Genomic DNA, 21,222 nt, shown 5'->3' with positions numbered 1-21,222 from the left:
CTGGGGGTAGGTGGGTCCCAAGGTGCATAGGCCAAGCGGCCATTGATGAGGAGAAATACCCTATGGGGATTTGTAATAGGCAGAGTATGAGTTTTGCAGTGTGTCTTTCTGGACCTCAGTAAAACCTGAGACTCACGACAGGCTTGGAGTAGATGTTATGGAAAGCCTCGAAGGGGCTACATTTTATGAAACAAGCCCAACATGCATTTATTTAAAAGCAAGCCAACTGTCGGTGGCTACACAAGGATGTCTCCTATGGCCTTTGTTGCTCAATGAAAATAAATACGATTCGCATATCAGTGCAGTTTCAGTAATCATTTCCCTTGATCTTCACTTAAACTCCATGACTGAGGGTGGGTGGACATAATCATCTACATTTTATTTAGGGAGAAACAGAAACCCAGAGGGGTGACAGACGCAAGGGGATAGCGAGTGAGTCACTGCTGCGATTAGAACCACAGTCTTCGGACTCTTTGTTCATGCTCTCCAACCTGAGGCGGGAACAGGCTCAGGAAGATTGTCTTGAGTATCTCCCCAGGCTCATGGTGTGCACAATCCTGTTGTACAAATCTATAAAGAAACAATGACGTTGCAAATGAAGGACATAACCTCTGACCCGTGTCTCACCACCACACCTGGGGGCCTTGTTCACAGAAATTGTCTCCTAGTAATTTAGACCAGGACGCTTGGATAAGCAATCCTGAAAAGTGCATTTTTACTCCTAGAGTCTGAGCACAGTTGTGCTGCAACCATTAATTTCCTGGCTCCTGATGGTTGAACACACTGCCTGTCTGGTTATTCCTGCGAGGCCTTGTTCTCGTACCTTTACTCCTGATCCTGAATGACCTGACCATTTTCAGAATCAGCGCAGCTCCCGGGACCATTTTGCAGTAAAATAACATCACCTGAGATAAAGTCGGACCAGATTCCCGGCCCTGGATTCTTCAGAGTCTTCAGAAAAAGCTTTGTGTTACAAAAGTGTTGATAAAGCAGTCCATCACTTCAGTGTGAATTTAGGCATGGATTCTGTGGTCCAGAGGGGGACAGAGAGAAATGTCACACAATACAGGGACATCATGAAACCTTGAGAATTATTTAATATGACTTCCAATTTTAAACCATTTACACTATCCCTCAAGCATGGTTGAGTAACTAGTTGGTTTTCCAGAGTTGGTCGAGAACTAGACTCGGTTTAAGAGGAAGGTAGAGGGAGGGGGCAGACATTTCCATGTCTGTTCATTTTCTTTTCCTACAGTTGAAAGTGCTCCAGAGATGGAAACTCACTACCTTTCAAAGCAGCTTATTCCACCCACCACCAAACACACACACACATCATTCTCTTCACTTTTTATCTTCTGTGCTGACGGGCGCACATACGCTGCACACATTGTGTGTGTTCTGGAGCTTGCTCGAGGAACTTACGTACGTTTTGCCAAATTCTACCAAATTTACTTCCAAAAAATGTCTGAAATGCTGATTATTAAGTATTTCCTTGACTCAAATGAACGATGATAATGTCGTTTCATAAAAATATCATTCATTAAATGCCTATTCAGAAAAATAAATATATGCTGGACAGTCCCTTCTCACAGTATAACACAGCATATGCAGAAACTCATGCATTCACAGAGCTGGTGCATTCAACTTATTTTAAATTAGATTTTCAAAATTTCTTTGTAGATACCTATTGAGAACTACGAAATGAATATAAAATGTCTTAAAAACAGTGTCATTTCCAATTCAACCGCAAGAGACACGTTGTTTTTCTTTTAAATAGGCACCACACCTAGCCTGGGTCCCAACATGGGGCCTCAGGACTCTGAGATCAGGACTATGAGATCAAGACTTGAGCTGAAATCAAGTCAGAGGCTTAACCGACTGAGCCACCCAGGCCCCAGATATTTTTGCTTTTTTAACACAAGTAATATTTTACCAACGTGTTTTTTTTAAATGTATTTTTTATTACAAAAACTAAAGTCATTTTTTGGGGGGCACAGATATCAGTTAACTCAAAGCTCTCCAAGAACTGTTCCATTCAAAATTAAGCTTTGCATCATTATTTTGTAGATGCAGAAAAACCAAATTCCTTATAGTAAATAATTTATGTAGCTGTGTTCTTAGGATTAAAATTGAGAACTATCTATTTAGTACATTACATCACCACCAAAATAACCTAGTCACATACACCATTTCTTCACATTTTTTTTTTTAGTATTTTTTTTCAAATTTTATTTTATTATGTTATGTTAATCACCATACAGTATATCATTAATTTTTGATGTAGTGTTCCATGATTCATTGTTTGCGTATAACACCCAGTGCTCCATTCAATACGTGCCCTCTTGAATACCCATCACCAGGCTAACCCATGCCCCCACCCCCCTCCCCTCTAGAACCCTCAGTTTGTTTCTCAGAGTCCATAGTCTCTCATGGTTCGTCTCCCCCCTCCAATTTCCCCCCCTTCATTTTTCCCTTCCTACTATCTTCTTTTTTTTTTTTTTAAACATATAATGTATTATTTGTTTCAGAGGTACAGGTCTGTGATTCAACAGTCTTACACAATTCACAGTGCTCACCATAGCACATACCCTCCCCAATGTCTATCACCCAGCCACCCTATCCCTCCCAGCCTCCACCACTCCAGCAACCCTCAGTTTGTTTCCTGAGATTAAGAATTCCTCATATCAGTGAGATCATATGATACATGTCTTTCTTCACATTTGTTTTGGTTTGATTATTTTCTTTGTTGGCCTAATATATCCCAATATAGTCAATTTTGCTTGTTGTCTATAGTTTTCTAAAATTGCTATAGTCATAATGGGCAATAATTGTCGCCTTTGTTAGTTTTATTTTATTACCTTCCTGTTTCCATTTTCAGAAATAAAATCTCAATTCCTATAGGCACATTTGCTCTGCATGAAATGTCTTTTATGTTTATAGAAATCGGTAAGTCTTGAATAAATCCAGTAGAGTTCAGAAATTGATTGTCCACTGGTATAGTCTTGTGTAGTTTTGTCCACAGTCAAGTTAAAGCAATCTATCCCCAGTTTAATCTATTGTCCTTGAATGGTTGCTTCCTCATTTTCTTTATGTTTGTGGAATCTGCCTTACCAAAGCCTTCTTTTAGAAAATATACTCTTTTCAATCCTATTTTTTTCTGTTTCTCACTGATAAATTTCTGTTCCTGATACTTTTTTTATGTAATCAAAACAAAATTTTCTTATGGAGGAAAATTTGGAAAACGCAGAAAAACATATAGAAGCATGAAAAAATTCACTCATTAATGTCAAAGAAAAATTATACCAGAGAAGTTAAAGATGAAAGGAAGACTTTATTCAAGACTATTGCAATATGGGAAGAGAGAGAGTGAACTTGACTCAGAGAGCTTTTAAATGCTGGGATGAGCTTGTGGTAAAGCCTGGGGATATTAGCAGGAAGGCTGGTCCTTTTGAGAAGGCCATCCAGAGTTTGCTAGTTGGTGCTTAAGGAAGTGAGACCCCTTTCCTCCCACAGAGACCAGGAGACTGGGGCTCCCTCTATCAATCCTGATGGTTACATTCCAACAGAATGGCTCCCAGGTCCTTGAAAAAGACATTGTGGGATTGTAGAATATTTACATCTCAGAAGGACAAAGGAAGAATTTACAATGGAAAGTTCTCTAAAGTAAGCACTCTAAGAAAAGAGAAGGCCACAGTCTCAAGTTGGGGAGAAGACTGTCCAAAGTATAGCTAATATGAGGGGACTGTGAAGTCCATTTCCTTCAGTAGTCTATGTTCTTTATGAAACTACTATTAATTTGGTCTGTTTCTTCTTATCCTTTATGTTTTTCTTTTTCTTTATTGAGTTCTTGTTCTTTCTATATACCTGCATCTTATTTTTTTTAAAAAATTAATCTCATATCAAATATTTTATCATAGTTGATAAACATTTAATGAGTGTTGAAATAAATAGCAATGATTACTTAAAAATTATTGCTTTTTTTCTAGAAAAATAGCATTTTAGTACATGTTCATAGTGTACCAATGGATAATCAGTGAAAATTTAAGTATGTAGAAGTTATCTTGTATGAACGCTGTTGTTAATCACAATGATTATGGATAAAATGTATTTCATTTTACAAGTGGGAAAGAAACCTAAAGCACAGCACAGTTTTCCATAAAGCACAGTTTTCCATAAAACTTTAAAACATTATCACATGCCATCAGCCAAGGTATCTGTTTTGTATTTTCTTACAGAAAATATGTGTATGACAAATATGTTGTCATTCGATTCAATTGTATTATTTAGAACCATTTTTTCTTATATGAATAAGAGTATTTTTAACTAGTTACTAACAATTATTGTTAGTAATAGATCTATGGTATTATATATGATATTATTGAGTGTGTAAGTGATTTTTTTTTTTAAAGATTTTATTTATTTATTTATTTGACAGAGAGAGACACAGCGAGAGAGGGAACACAAGCAGGGGGAGTGGGAGAGGGAGAAGCAGGCTTCCTGCGGAGCAGGGAGCCTGATGTGGGGCTCGATCCCAGGACCCTGGGATCATGACCTGAGCCGAAGGCAGACGCTTAACGACTGAGCCACCCAGGCGCCCCTGTGTAAGTGATTTTTAAAGATGTAGGTGAGATGATGTGTAAAGAGGGATTATGTAGTAACGTTATAGATCTATAGGGCTTGGCATACACTTAGATGTATGTCATCATCTAACCCCCGCATTTGCAAAGGCAAAATGTGGCCCAGAGATTTTGAAGGCTTACAGGATCAGGTAGTTGCCAACTTGAGGTAAAAACTGACTTAGGGGCGCCTGAGTGGCTCAGTCGGGTAAGTGTCTGACTCCTGATTTTGGCTCCTGTAGTGATCTCAGGGTTGTAAGATCGAGCCCCATGTTGGGCTCTCTGCTGGGCATGGAGCCTGCTTAAGATTCTGTCTCCCTCTCCTGCTCCTCTCTGCCCTCTCTCTCTCCCTCTCTTGAAAACAAACAAACAAACAAACAAACAAACAAAACCTGACTTAGGATGAGGTCACTGTATTCCTGGATCAATCTTCTTTCCAAGTGTACTGCTCAGTTGGAAATAGGCTAGATCCTGCTATTAACGCTGTGATGAGACTTGAGATAGGAGAGTATTTTAGCTATCTTTGTAAACTCACTGTTTCTTTATAGAAATCCTTTATAATTGGTGATTTTATGTAGTTTCTACCTGACTAGTCCAATCATTGCTTTCTTCATTGCTTTATACTCAAAACACCTGGTACAGTCTATGCAAAGCCTCTCTTTAGTTTTTCTTTGAAGACTTTCTTACAAAGCAGGAAAAAAGAGGTGACTGACATTCAAGGGTGGATAAGTAAGGAAATATTTTGGTAGGCATGAGGGTGGATTTTGGATGCGGGCAGTGTGACTGGTGGTTAAGAACATGAGCTCTGTATCTCAAGTCCCACCTCCACTCCTGCCTCACTGTGTGTCCACAGCCCATTCTTCTCTCTCTCCCAGTGTACTCACCTATAAATATGCAGAAAAGTAGATATTCCTTATAATGCTGTTAATATGTATAGAATTAATATGTATAAAGTACTTAGAATGGAGATTATCTTGCATTCAATTCCATCTAATTATTAGAATATTTTATAGGTGGTCCACTCACCTTATAGAAAATATAGGGCAACTGCAATGGTCTTCACATATTTGAAGGGTTCTCATGTCAGAGAAACAGAGGATACACCTTGGGAGCTCCAGGAATGGTGAATACAAGTTAGGACAGCAAGCATTGTTTCACAGTTGCTCAGGGAGGAAATAAGTTATGAATACCTTATCACTCGATGGTATTCCAGCAGATCTGGATATGAAATTTTTATAAGCATTAAAAGCATTCTCATTTTATAGTGAATTTTTAAAATTAATAACCACACTGTTGAGAGAGATAGTCTGCCCTGGGCCTTGAGCACCCTCTCCAGTGTTGGTCAGTGTGTCAGAAAGCAAAGCATATGTGCTCAGTCATACAGGCCGTTCGGTAGCTCAAGGAGACCACAGAGCAAATGCCCGGCGGGGGGCGGGTGGGGGGAGCAGTGGCTTCTCTGCTTCTTGGTGCAGCGTTTGCTGATTGCTCAAAAAAATACTTGACTCCCGACCAGTTTCTCTCCTCCAACACAACACACTGCACATGTAAGCGTGCATGTAGTTTCCCCTGTGTTGGCCCCTCCTACCCACCATGGGACATGGTCAAACGTGAACCTCTGGATACTGTGTGTGGCGTGAGTCATGAAGTCTTCTGTCTCAGATCCAGGAATCTCTTGTCTTCCACGCCTATCCATGAAATAGTAACTAGCTAACCTGTTAGTTTGTAAATAGAGCAAAATCCTTGAAGCTTCAACAGTGCTGGACCCACACAAATCACGACTTTCCTTGCCTGCTTAATACTGTAGTCACTGTGCTAAGCCCTTGGTGTGCATGATGCTAGAAATCTCTCAGTAGAGGCCTTTCTTGCAGATTGGTTTTAGAGAATGCTTCTTTCACTTGCCCCGGGGTGCCAAAGCCGGCATCAAAGTGCAGTTTTCTGACTCAGACACATAAGCTCCTGGCCCCCTGCTGTCTCTCATCAGTATACCTTTTCACCTACTTCGAAGTCTCTTCATTGAGGGGGTGCCTGGGGAGCTCTGTCGGTTCAGTGTCTGCCTTCGGCTCAGGTCGTGATCCTGGGGTCCTGGGATCGAGTCCCACATCGGGCTCCCTGCTTAGTGGGGAGGCTGCTTCTCCCTCTCCCTCTGCTGCTCCCCCTGTTTGTGCTTTCTCTCTCTCTTTGTCAAGTAAATAAATAAAATCTTTAAAAAAAAACTCATCGAATAAAACATCATCATCCAGAGCTCAAGGAAAGTAAAACTGACCTCACATTTCTGTAAATATGTTCTTCAGCTCTTCCTCAGGCCTTTCCCTCAACCCTGGACCTCATGTAGCCCATTTACTGGTCTTATTTTATCCACATTTGTCTAGACTCTGTGGTAAAGCGGGAAGATAAGGTCCAGAGATGGGCTGCAAACAGTGAGACCTTGTGGTCACATGACTCTCTTCCTCCCCTAATGAATGTTAATCTACCAAATCATTTGCATTTCTATATACAGCAACAGGAGATTGAAATAAAAAATTCATTTGTAATGACATAAAAAGATCAAAATAAATCTAACATTATTTGCAAGACTTTAATGCCAAAAGTTATAAAATACTGAGAAATTAATGATCAAAATAAATGGAGATATATACTGTGCTTATGGATGACAGAATTCAACATTGTTAATATGTAAATTCTCTCCAAGTTGATTGATCAGTTGAGCAGAATGCTAATCAAAGTCCCAGTAGGCATGTTTATAAAAATTGACAAATACATTTTAAAATCTATATGAAAATGCTAATGATCTTGAATAGCTAAAACAAAAGAAAACAAAGCTGGATGAGTCAAAGTACTTGATTTCAAGTCTTACTGTGCAGGTACATTAGTCAAGACAATGTAATAGGTGTATGACTAGACTATTATATCAGTGGAACACAATGGAACATCCCCAAATAGACCCATACCTATATGGCCAATTGAGTCTTAACAAAGGTATCTTAGATAATTGGCTGGGGAAAGATGTTCTTTTCAAAAATGATGCTGAAACATTTGGACAGCCATATGAAAACATAACAAACCCCGACTCGTACATAGCACCATATGCAAAAACTACTCACGATGCATCATAGACCCAAATGTAAAGCATGAAACTACGAAATTTCTGGAATAAAACCCAGGAGGAAACCTTTTTGACCTTGGGTTAGGGAAAGAGTTTTTAAATAAGACACAAGAAGCCCAAGGCATAGGCAAAAAAAAATAAAAAAAATGTTCTTTGAAACACATTTACACTTACGCTTGACCACTGGACAAACCCAAGTGTTTGGTGAATGGACAACCCAAGTGTAGTGCATTCTCCAGGAGACTATCACTCAGCACTAAAAACCAAACCATTGTATATAGAGCAGCATGAATGAACTCAAAACCATGATATTAGCTTCCTTTCGGCCGGAACTGCCATCTTCCAGTAATTCGCCAAAATGACCAACACAAAGGGAAAGAGGAGACGTACCTGCTATATGTTCTCTAGGCCTTTTAGAAAACATGGAGTTGTTCCTTTGGCCACAGACATGTGAATCTATAAGAAAGTTGATATTGTGCCCATCAAGGGAATGGGCACCGTTTAAAAAGGAATGCCCCACAAATGTTACCATGGCAAAACTGGAAGAGTCTACAATGGTACTCAGCATGCTGTTGGCATTGTTGTAAACAACAAGTTAAGGGCAAGATTCTTGCCAAGAGAATTAATGTACGCATTGAGCATATTAAACACTCAAAGAGCCGAGATAGCTTCCTGAAGCGTGTGAAGGAAAATGATCAGGAAAAGAAGGAAGCCAAAGAGAAAGGTACTTGGGTTCAAGTGAAGCGCCAGCCTGCCCCACCCAGAGAAACACACTTTGTGAGAACCCATGGAGAGGAGCCTGAACTGCTGGAACCCATTCCCTGTGAACTCATGGCATGAAAAATGTAAAGAAAATAAAAAGACCTCAAGACTGTAAAAACAAACAAAAAAAACCATGATGTTAAGTCCGTGAAGGCAGATACAAACAGCTACATGCTCTGTGATCCCTTTCATAGGACATTTTAGAAAAGGCCAAACTATAGTGAAAAATAATTACCATTGGTTGCAAGGGGCAGGAGGTAGTTGGGAGTGATACAAATCCCGTATATCACAGGTTACATGAGTTACACACACACGTATATATTTAACCACGTATAACTATATATATATTTGACATGGACATCTACAGGACATGAACATCTACACAAAGTGAAACTTACCGTATGCGGATAATACCATAATAAACCTGAATTTTTTTAAAAACCAAAAAGTACATTTAAGCATTAATTAGAATCACAAGTGCTGTTGGAGAATACATGAAATAATTACGTTTATATGTATTGCACTTGATTAAATATGTATGTCTTTCTGCTCGTAGGGTAACATTTAGGGAAATGCATTTTTAAATCTTACTATCATAATGTGTTACAATGCAAATTAAACATTTAGATTGTGCTTATTTTTTATGGACATTACATAATAATAGCTTTCTTTTGGCAATGATGTCTTCGGAACAACAAAAAAAATGAAGTAGCTTTTATTTTTTGCCTAGTTTGAGCTGTAATGAAGTAAGGAGTTATTGCTTGCAGTATTGGAATCCTTGAGCACATCATTCCTCTCTACTGCCCCTAATATTATTTTGTTACAAACTCTAAATATTGCCCATGATTCCATATTTTAAGTTGTATATGAACGCTATTTTAATTAATTGTATAATTTGTGCCTTCAAGTGTTTGCAATTCACTTTCACCTTTAAATATCTTGCTTAGTTCAGTCGTGCGTTCAACCTTAGCTTATAAATTGCTTATTGATTTGTCTCCTACAGTCATATATACATTTGTAAACATTTTCTTCTCAAGTTGAAGTGAATATATTTTTCTTTTAAAGTTGAAATTGAATGGAAGTTAGAACTAATAGAAAGTTGACAGATTCCCCATTGACCGTTTTTTTTCCCCTGTGGGTCAAGAAGTGGTTTCTTATCTGAATAAAACAACTTTCTATAACTGAGCTGTCCTGTTATGGTTCTTTTTGATTAATATGGCAATGTTAGCAGAAGACTAATTATAGTATGGATTATTTTCCGTAGCAGTCCCCTGGTGTTGCCAATTGCCAAGCAAGACAGTATGTTGGAGAAAGACATTATGTTCAAAGATGTCACAAAAGGTCTATGCAAGCGACAGTCTCACGACAGCATCCCTGAAAATGCTACCATGAACGGCCCCACAAAACCTGAGCAGGTAAGTACACCTTTACTGCATGCCTGCTTTTTTTTTTTTTTTAAAGATTTTATTTATTTATTTGAGACAGAGAGAATGAGAGAGAGAGAGCACATGAGAGGGGGGAGGATCAGAGGGAGAAGCAGGCTCCCCGCCAAGCAGGGAGCCTGATGCGGGACTCGATCCGGGGACTCCAGGATCATGACCTGAGCCGAAAGCAGTCGCCCAACCAACTGAGCCACCCAGGCGCCCTGCATGCCTGCTTATTATGTCATCCTTATAAATCCAACATTTTAACACCAAACACCCACAAATTTCCATTCAAAGAAAGATTCATGAATGCAAAGGTTAATAGTTTTTTAAATTCCCATATATAAACTGTTATATTGACCATTAACAAACATAGTTGCTATTGTGTTGTACAAGGATTTGAATTTTATATATATCCTGACTTATATATCAAGAATGTAAGCTCAGCCGGTATGCTAATTCCCGAATATTTCCAATTATGTCCTTAGTCCTCATTTTGATTATTATGTAGGGTATGCTTTTTGTTTCCTTCAAAGATCCAATATTTTACAAAACAAGAAAGGAAAATCAATCACTAAGAGTCATTTATGAAAAGTATCTGTTGGTGTGTAACTGTGTGTGTGGGGGGGGTGTCTGTGCGTGTTACAGTGCCCACGTTATGGGAGATCACTTTGATGAGCTTGGGGTTATAGAAATTAGTACATTTCCCTAGAGAAATCAATGATTTTTATATGCTTCATGTTTTATAAATGGCAGAGTAATTTTATAAATGTCAGCATAATCCTTGAAACTGGTGTGTTTTACTGTATCTTATTTTGAATATATTAAAGACATTTTAGCTCGATTTTTCTAAGACCATCTTTTCAAGATTTAATTTTAGTTTCATTAATTTTTATTATTTCAAAATAACTAATAAATATTTTTTGTAATTTTGAGGTACTTTTAAATTTCAGTAGGTGTATTTGTCAGCTTAGGCTGCTGTAACAAAATATGACAAACTGGGGTGCTTAGGCAACAGTTTATTTTTCACAGTTCTGGAGACTTGAAGTACAAGATCAAGGTGTCTGCTGGTAAGGTTTCTGATGAACGTCCCCTTCCTGGCTGCTTTCTCCCTGTGTCCTTGTGTGGGGAGTAGGGGGTGGGGGAGGAAACAGAGACAGACAGAGGAATGAACTGTCTGGTGTTTCTTGTAAGCATGCCAGTCTGTGGGATCAGGGCCCCACCCCTAGGACCTCCTTTAACCTTCATTACCTCCTTAAGACCCCATCTCCAAAGAGTCACATTGAGAGCCTCCACACATGAATTTAGAGGAATGCAGTTCAGTCCATAGCAGTAGGCAAATTGAATGTTAGGTAAGATGTAAGGCAAAGTTCTTTCTTAACTTTTGTAAGGGTCCTGTGAACTTCCTATAACCTTAAATGCATATTACTGAGTGAAAGAAGCTGATCTGAAAAGGACATATACAGCATGATTCTAGTATTTGACATTCTGGAAAAGGCAAAACCATGGAGACAGTAGAAAGATCACTGGTTGCCTGGGTTGGTCGGGGGAGGGATGAAGAGGTGGAGCCCAGAGGATTTTTAGGGCATTGAAACTGCTCTGTATGATTTTGTAGTCATGGATGCATGTCATTACACATGTGTCTAAACTCCCAGAATGTACAACACCCAGAGTGAGCCCTGATGTACAGCATGGACTTGGGGTGATGGTGACGTGTCCATGTAGGTTCACCTGTAAGAAATGCCATCATTCTGGTGGGGAGTATTAATAGTGGGGAAGGCTGTGCACCAGTGGGGACAGGGGTATATGGGAAATCTCTGTACCTTCCTCTCAATTTTGCTGTGAATCTAAAACTGCTCTAAAAAATTAAGATCTTAGGGGCACTTGGGTGGCTCAGTCAGTTAAGCGTTCAAGTCTTGGTTTTGGCTCAGGTCATGATCTCAGTCAGGGTCCTGAGATGGAGCCCTTCGTGGGGCTCTGTGCTCAGCGGGGAGTTTGCTTGAGATTCTCTCTCTCTGCCTCCCTCTGCCCCTTCCGCCCATCACACACATGTTCTCTCTCTCTCTCTAATAAATAAAATAAAATCTTAAAAAAAATTTTAAAATTAAAATCTTAAAAAAAGAGAAGATACAACATAATGTCAAGTATAAGCCTATAGAATAGCCTTTCTGATTTTAATGTTAAGCTCTTTATAATTATACAATTTATAATTATATCCTAGACATTAAAGGCAGTTGCAATCATGTTCTGTTTGTTTGGTACTGAAGAGGGAGCAGCTGTTATTCAGCTTTTGCATTCATACATTATCGATGGAACATTTATTGGCTCTCATCTCCCACTGTGGGCACCGTGGGCATCTCTTCTTGGCTGTGAGGTGCGTGGGTGATTCTCTCCCATGGAAGACCAACATTATCCACTGACTGGGTTATATTTTCACATTTCGTAAGAGAGCTTTAGAAAAGACTTGTCAAAGCAAGAACATTCTGATTAACATCTTAAGGAGAAATACGTAATGTAGAAATTTTTTTAAAAAATTGAAACAAAAGCCACAGAATCTCTCCTTCCAGATTTTTATAAAATGGAGGTTTTATCAAATGGTAACTGTGTGAGTGAATATTCAAGGTTTGATTTAAACTTTTTTTGGTTCTGATAATCACCAAAATGAACACATAATATCCCTGAGAAGGTAGAATTTTTCTTCAGTTGCTTAAAAGTGTGCAAGACATTCTTCCTTTAAATTCCTCTCCACTCTGCCTTTCCCTCTCTTTCTCCTCCCCCGCCTTCTTCCTTCATTCTCTCTCTAATTGTCTGACTTCTTTTCCCCTTTCTCCCTTCCTCCACTTCCTTCCTTTGTGAATATGTTTCTTTAAATTTAGTTCACACTTGAAATCTCAATTTTATTCCACTGAGTGAAGGCACATTAGTCTGGGAGTTCAGAGAAAGGCAGATGCTCTGGCTAGGTCTGCTGCTGAAAGTCTATGACTTGGAGGTTCCTTGACCTCATAAGCCCCATCTGTGAAATGGGTACATGATATAGGTCTCACAGGGTTGTTACGGAGCTGACAGAAATGAGGGCTATATGGTTATAACACATTTGCCAAGAACAGAGTAAAAATGCGCTAAGATGCATTCATGTTTTTATTGTTACTGATATAGACTGACTGTATGTTAGGTTTATCCAGAATGGCTGAATTTATCTGCTCTTGATGTAATTCCAGTCAACACATCCACTGCACTTTATTTTTATCAGTGCAAACATAGATGACCTTAGACAATAATAATGCAAAATTATACTTTATATGAACATTGCAATGCTTAAACATGCATTCACCTGCATTGTCTTAATCCTCAAAATACCACTGTGGGCAAGTTATTATCCTTTTTCATTACTTAACTTACACTCAGTTTACAGATTAAGTTTTTTTTTAAGATTTATTTATTCATTTGGGGGAGAGAGAGAGAGAGAGTGTGCACGCATGTGCGCACACATGCGTGCAAGCGGGGGAGGGGCAGAGGGGGAGGAAGAGCAGACTCCCCGCTAAGTGCAGAGCCCCCTATACAGAGCTCCATCCCACGACCCTGAGATCATGACCTGAGCTGAAATCAAGAGTCGGACGCCCGACCCACTGAACCACCCAGGCGCCCTGCAAATTAAGTTATAAAATGATCAAACTCCAGAACTGTAAGCAAGTTGCTGAGAATCACAAGTATCTCTTTTACGCTGGATCCCGTTCTGTATTGGGGGCACTGCAAGGAGCATATTCCGGAGCCCCGTGGACCTGTGATGGTTCTATAAACAGGAGAGGAGGTTGGCAATCCACGGCTGCATGTGTGATACAGGGGTTTTGAAGATGGGTGAGAATTCTCTTCCTGTGGTCCACAGACACACCCATCTCCATGTACACGAAAGTGTAAATCCTCGGCCAGGCAAAGCACTAGTAAGTAAAAGGACCTGATAGGTTTTATTGTCGTACAAACATCTAACAGAAGAACAGAAGCAGGGGGGAATAATTAAAATGCTGTCTGGGCATGGGGATGAGCTTAAGCTTTGGAAAACAGTATTTGTCAGATTATCGCCCTTTTCCCTGCTAGGACCATCCTGGTCACCTCGTTTCTCTCCTGACTTCCTCTTTCCTCTTTATTCATGAATACTCGGTTGTTTCCTCTCCTCAAGATACTGTTTTTCTTCTCCCATTTGTCAGACCACCTCTTTTATCTATTGGACTTGTAGTTTCTGCACACATACTGCTCACCTCCCAGAGGGGAAGTCACAAACGAACAAAACAGTAAAGTGGACGGCACGCCACGCAGTATTGACAAGTGGAGACCAGGAATCGGGGAAGTCCGATTATTCCCAAACGTTAAGTTCCCTTTGGGTCTCGAAACATTTCTCAAAGTGTTTCTCTGAAGTTTGTCCTGACTTTCTATCCTGAACGATTTCTAGTTTATGTTCTAGATCTCTCCTTTTACAGAGATAGATAGGGATATATATCTCCATAGAAATCATAGTGGTCAGTCCTAGAGAGAGGATGTTAATCTTTTTTACGTATTTATCCCATCTCTGTTTTGCCTTGTTGTAATTGTTTGGCGGACTTTGGCAGTAGACGTTATCCAGCCGACAACTATAACATAAAAATATTCAGAGGTGCCTTTTTCTTTTTCTTTCCACTTGCTAGCAGGTGTCCCCGGGCTTTTGAAATCCTTATAAAGAATGTGTCCCTTTGATGGCCTTGCTTAACATCGATTAGGAAAGCCTCCTTCCTGATCCTTTTGGGATCCTGATGTGATAAATGCAAGGAATGCTTCCCTTGACCGGCTCTCCCGCTGTATTTGTCACATTTCACATTACTGCTAGGGCGTCTTCCCATTTTTACTGTCAGCCTAGTATTTTCCCTAACCCGAGAAACAGCTGTGCCACTGTAGATGGAAATCCTCAAGAATACCAACGAGATGTCTGCAATAACTCTTTCGGGCTTGTCGGAACAAATGTGGGACTTCTTTTAGTACTCTTCATGCTTTTTCTAAACATACACCCAGAAATTTGCATTGAGCTTGTTAGCGCTGTGGTTATAAGAGGAAGTTTATTATCTAAGAAATGTAAACCATTTCTTCTAAAGAAAAAATCTTGCTTTTGATTTGTCCCCTTTTTATGATGCTTTGGGAGTTAAATATGTATGCTAACTTGATGGAGGCTTTTGTCTTATTTTTGCATTGTTCAAAGTTATTGCAAGCCATTATTGGTTTGTACCATATCATGTATATGCATGAATGTATATATATGCGTATATTAGCTTGTACGTGTATAATGTGTATGGATGTACATTTGCACATCCATATCCATTTTCTGGGGTGCATATCTGTGTGTATGTCGATGTATACATTTTTTACTTTCAGGAAATGCTTGCAAAGACACTGGAAAGAGGATATTTACATCCGTCTCTAAATTGATAATGAAAGTTTCCTTTTATGTCTCTCTCTATAAAGACTTTTGCCAGTAGGCTTTTTATTTCTTGGAAATACATGCTTACCCATTTGTACTTATTTTCTGAATTCCTTTCATATTTAAGGGCACACACTTGCGTCTGTGATCCTGGATACGGTGCAGTTGTCTCTCAGTATAAGTAAACCTTAGATCTCATCTCCCAGGGTCACGAGTAGTAAATCCAGCGCAGATCCTGGCCACGGTGAGCATGGCAGCTCTTCTTGTAGCCTCAGCATCTGTCCCCGGGTGCATCTCTCTTCCCTTCCACCACCACCTGCCCTGTTTCCTCCCGCCCTGCAGCTCACAGGCAGGACCTTCGGGCCCTTACCGAGTTCTTCCTTCTGCCTGCGCATCTTCTCCGCGCACCCCACGGGATGGCCTTGCTGGATCAGGTCCAGGTGCAGCTTTGCTCCATCTCATCTGGGAGGACTTCTAACCACCCAAGCGAGAGTGCACTTTTTCACTTTTCACAGCATCCTCTTGTTTTCCCTCGTAACACCTTTTATAACTGCAGTTTCTTACTTGCGTCCGTCTGTCTTCCCCAGTGAACTGTCAACACTCTTGAGGTACAAGACCACATCCTTTTGCTCCCTCTCTGTACCAAACCTCTAGCGCAGTGCCTGGCAAAGAGCCCGTGAGCCAGGAAAAGAAAGGGGAGTGATTGAATATATGTTGTCAGTTTATTCGTTATCTGCTAGACTTTCTCCGCTGTTCCCTGATGGGTATTGTCCCAGCTTCCCCTTCTGACCTATCCGCTGTGTGACCCCAGGGAAACTGTGTGACCTTTCTGGGCCGTAAGTTCTGCATCTACTGTTGGATTATATCCACGAGTTTCAAACTTTGCAAAATTATTATTTCACAGCAGATTCTTTCCCAAAACGATATGTGAAAGAGAATTCCAGTTTTTAGAGCAGGTGAAAGCTGAGGGTCTCTGCTGAGAGCCTCACAGATTGGCCCAGAGCCCTCTGCAGATTTGCTCCCCCTTCCTCCAAAGGCAACCCTCAGGGAAGTTGGCAGAAAGTTTACCTGTGGTGCTCACGGCCCTCTCCAGATGTTTCGCTAGATAACGATGCACCCCATTACTGCACACTTACCTGCACACCAGACACCTTGCTGGGCCTCCATGCAAACTCATCCTCACAGCCTCCTGTGAGGGACACACCATCATCTTCCGTATTAGGAAAGACAATGAAAGTGACTTACGGAAGAAAAAGGTTCAGTGTCCCCAACCGGGAAGATCTGCCACTGAGATTTAAACACATTCACCCCCATGAGTACAAAAGTAATCGATGCCTTAGATGTGCTTCAGTTTCCAGCATTTTTAAGGTGGGGAAGCTCAGTTCAGTGTGTAAGATTTTTACCCAAATCAGCATGACTGATGAAAAATACAGAGTGGAATGCTGCCTGGGTCAACAGACTGCTGGTCACTTCCCCGGCAGCATTTCAGGCCTACGAGACTCTTCAAAGTAGAACTAAGTGTTTAATGTGAAAAAAACAAAAACAAGGGGCGCCTGGGTGGCTCAGTTGGTTAAGCGACTGCCTTCGGCTCAGGTCATGATCCTGGAGTCCCGGGATCGAGTCCCGCATCGGGCTCCCTGCTTGGCAGGGAGTCTGCTTCTCCCTCTGACCCTCTTCCCTCTCGTGCTCTCTGTCTCTCATTCTCTCTCTCAAATAAATAAATAAAATCTTTAAAAAAACAAAAACAAAAACAACACAACAGATATCACACAATCCCAGAATTGATTTTGACAACCCAGAAGAGTATCAGGAGAGGAGGGGCATGATGACTTCAATTTTTATCAGCCACAAGTACCAGCTTTTGGATTCTACTCTTTTTTTTTTATTATTCTTATGTTAATCCCCATACATTACATCATTAGTTTTAGATGAAGTGTTCCATGATTCATTGTTTGTGCATAACACCAGTGCTCCATGCAGAACGTGCCCTCCTCAATACCCACCACCAGGCTAACCCATCCTCCCACCCCCCTCCCCTCTAGAACCCTGTTTGTTTTTCAGAGTCCATCGTCTCTCATGGTTTGTCTACCCCTCCGATTTCCCCTGCTTCATTCTTCCCCTCCCGCTACCTTCTTCTTCTTTTTTTTTTCTTAACCTATATTGCATTATTTGTTTCAGAGGTACAGATCTGAGATTCAACAGTCTTGCACAATTCACAGCGCTTACCAGAGCACATACCCTCCCCAGTGTCTATCACCCAGTCACCCCATCCCTCCCACCCCACCCCCCACTCCAGCAACCCTCAGTTTGTTTCCTGCAATTAAGAATTCCTCATATCAGTGAGATCATATGATACATGTCTTTCTCTGTTTGACTTATTTCACTCAACATAATACCCTCCAGTTCCATCCACGTCGTTGCAAATGCCAAGATCTCATTCCTTTTGATGGCTGCATAATATTCCATTGTATATATATACCACCTCTTCTTTTTCCATTCATCTGTCGATGGACATCTTGGCTCTTTCCACAGTTTGGCTATTGTGGACATTGCTGCTATAAACATCGGGGTGCACGTACCCCTTCGGATCCCTACTTTTGTATCTTTGGGGTAAATACCCAGTAGTGCAATTGCTGGATCATATGGTAGCTCTATTTTCAACTTTTTGAGGAACCTCCATACTGTTTTTGGATTCTACTCTTGACTGTTTAAGTAAATATTTCTGACAGTATCAAAGTCTTCCAGCTATGCCTCTAACTAATTAAAGTTAATTGATTGACTAATTTTAATGAGACTATGTAATATGCTCCTTACAGGTTAATTCTGAAGGGTATTTTGAGGCCTGTTTCTTTTAAATGCTGCAAAAGCAAAGAATATGGACTCAGAGTGTTGGCTGAGTGTGTGCATGGTTTGGGGCGAGGAGAGGTTGGTTCTTGACCTTCATGAAGTCTGGAGTATTTTACAAATCAACTTTTAGTACATAAACAACTTCCTTTTGGAAGATGGTATTCGCCGCTTACATAAATGGTGGTATTTCTCATACCAGAGCCCACTGCATGATACCCGTCTAACTGGAAGACATAACAAGCCACTCTTCTGACCACTTAATGAGTCCCAGGAAAGAATTTGAGTTTCCATTATGAATATATTAGGATTACAAGCAGCCTGGGAAAGCACTGACTTGAATTTATGAACTCCTGAGAAAGATTGCATTTTGCGAACCAGTCACTCATATCAGAGAGATCATCCTACATTTAGATTTTTTTTAATGTGTAGTATTTGTCAATGCCATAAACATTGAGCTGATAAAACAGTAATATTTAAGTTCAAATTCTTTAACAGTGGTACATACAATGTTAAGATATGTAATGCAAATATAAATACAAAAGGCAATGCAAATATAGAATACAAACACGAATACAAATGACGCAAATAAACTTGCTGTTATTAAAAATTCACTATGGGCACCAATGAACTCTCAGAGGCTTTGATAAGAGTATTCTTGGTCTTTGGCTCCTCTGTGTTTGACAAAAGAAAACCAAAGCTGTTCTCGTAGATCAAGCATCTGTTTTGCACAACGTATCTTGTGTATGTAAAATTAAACGTGGTCCATTCCTTAACTTGCGAATGATAGATTACCGTCTAATTAAATCACCCAAATTCATCTTTTTTATTTGAAATATTTCCCAGTTTTTTTAACGCTGTCATTTTCTATTAAGTTGAATAGGGAAACATGTTTTTCGTTATGACAGAATTATCTTAATCTCACAGCTACTTTCATTGTAGGAGTTATGTAGAAAAGAATAAAAGATCCCAAGCCAAAATTCTAGAGTCTTCTTTCAAAATCTGGCCTCCTCCTACATGTATGCGGAAACTAAATTCCAGGCACAGTGGTTCCTTCACCATGCCAACAACAGTAATAGGAGAAGTTTTGCTTTAGCTTTGGAAACACTGCAGATACGTGAGCTTTTCAGCTGCTGGTCGTAGAGGATGCAGAACAGCTCAGAGCTGTCTACATTTTAAGTGGGGTCTAGGAAAGTCGACGTGCTGAAATGATTTTGGCAGACTGATGCCTTTGCAGGACGGAAGGGAGCACTGGGGGGGTTCTTGTGTTAGTGTGTGTGAGCGCACCCACAGACATAGGACAGAAATTCTCATCTGAATACATTTCTCTGTGGCTGTTGTTCCTTCTAAGTGAACCATTTCATCTTTTAATAATGATTTCAAACTCACGTGGTCTTTAAACTTTTGACATGTAATTGGAAATGGAACATCCGACCGTGAAGAAATTGGAAAGCAATTAGAATTGCTCTTACTTCATTTTTTCCCCAGGTCAAGCTGATGCCTCCCGCTCCCAGTGATGACCTGGCGACGCTGAGCGAGCTGAACGATGGCAGCCTGCTTTATGAAATTCAGAAGCGCTTTGGGAACAATCAGATATATGTAAGTGCCCTTGAACCTGCCTTGTGGGCTGCTTTGTCTTGCTGCCGATTTTCCCCTCCAGGCTGCAGATATTACAAGGAGGGGGCTTGTTGTTGTTTCTGGTCTTGCAGATAGCTTAAGGTTGATTTCTTGGAGTTCAGGTTCATTCTGATTCAGTTCTAAGGCAAGGTCAGCAAAGATCCAAATTTCAGAGTTGTTAAGTGAAGGTTAATACCCTACGGGTTGACAACTATCCTGATGTCGAGTGTGTTGTGGAAGAAGATCTTGCTAGAAACAGCAGGATCTGCAAGTCACTTCTAAAAATGCTGTTTGTTTCCTGTACTTAGCCTGCTAGATCTGGAAAAGGAAGCTAAAGAGGGAAAGTTCACTCCTCTTGGAGGATGTCCTCTCTATCTGCATGAGAAGAGAAACTGCTGTCCCTTTAAGTTATCAGGAAATGCTTTGTAAAGTAAATAATTTATACACCAATCTCTGATAACAGGGTAGGAATATATGACTCAGATGACAAACAGCACAGAGAATTAATTTGCTGTGGTTCTGCCCCGGTTTATATGTGTTATTTCACCCAGTATGCAGAACAATTTAGACACCATGTCATCTCAGTCCCTGTCTCTGTCTGTCTGTCTCCTTCTCCTTGATTTTGTGATATTCAACTCAAAGCAATTCAATCAGAATGTCTATAGAGAGATCTGATTATGCCCATATGTGCTATCCCTTTTTGATAACACTCTTTTTTCCCTAGTCTACTGAGAAATTGATTAAGTAATTTTCATGTAAATGCAAAGTCTAAGAGTTTCTTCTGAGTAATAAATCGTCAGGTGCTGATTAGCCTATGAAAATTCAGTGCAGCATCTTAATGCTTGGATAAATTGCCTGCCACTGGAAATACACTTAAAATTAAATGTTTCTATCGAAATGAATGGGATTGAGTCATTGGCATAAAGTGGTGAAAGCTGATTAACTTTGCTCCCTGGGACAGCCCTGTTATTTGTGTATTAGTTTTATTCATTTTCCCACCTTTCCAACATGGTGCTGATCCTTCTTCTCCTCTACCTCCTCCTCCTCCTTCCTACCTTCTTAGTTACATTACCAGAAGCCCATTCCTTGAATTGTGTTGCATTTCTTTTTTCCTTCATGCTTCTCGAATGCCTCTGTCTCCCAAACATCCACTTAATCTATCCTCCACCTTGGGGGTCACCATCCTCATCAAGGCTACTGCCATCTCGTCTCAACAGCCTCCTAACCATGCAGAGGAAACCTTGTTCCCTTTCAGTCTGATCTCACCGGGAGCTAGAGTCATTCTTATCATGAACAAATGTAATCTTGACACTCCCAGTCTTAAGACGTCTCTGTGGCTTGTCCCTTCTCATGGGAGGATGACCACAATCTTCACTCACGATCCGGGCCCTAGATACTAGTTGGTGCTCTCAGCCA

The 21,222-nt window shown here is 40.3% G+C and overlaps 1 protein-coding gene and 1 pseudogene across 1 annotated transcript in view; both read left to right on the top strand.

Moving 5' to 3' along the window:
* The window catches only part of MYO16 (myosin XVI), a 435,943-nt gene that overhangs the window by 119,037 nt on the left and 295,684 nt on the right, over positions 1-21,222 (top strand). The window contains exons 9-10 of the mRNA XM_064585765.1: positions 9,746-9,896; positions 19,678-19,788. Coding sequence (XP_064441835.1) covers positions 9,746-9,896; positions 19,678-19,788 — 262 coding nt within the window. The remainder of the gene's footprint in view (positions 1-9,745; positions 9,897-19,677; positions 19,789-21,222) is intronic.
* Positions 8,060-8,559, top strand: LOC123840860 (large ribosomal subunit protein eL21-like; annotated as a pseudogene).

The sequence above is a fragment of the Mirounga angustirostris genome, unplaced genomic scaffold, assembly GCF_029215605.1.
Source record: "Mirounga angustirostris isolate CCGP_5_RB_7025 unplaced genomic scaffold, mMirAng1.0.hap1 SCAF_3, whole genome shotgun sequence".
In the NCBI taxonomy this organism is placed as follows: domain Eukaryota; kingdom Metazoa; phylum Chordata; class Mammalia; order Carnivora; family Phocidae; genus Mirounga; species Mirounga angustirostris.
Note: the sequence above shows the minus strand (reverse complement) of the source record. Positions and strands in the feature narration are given on the sequence as shown.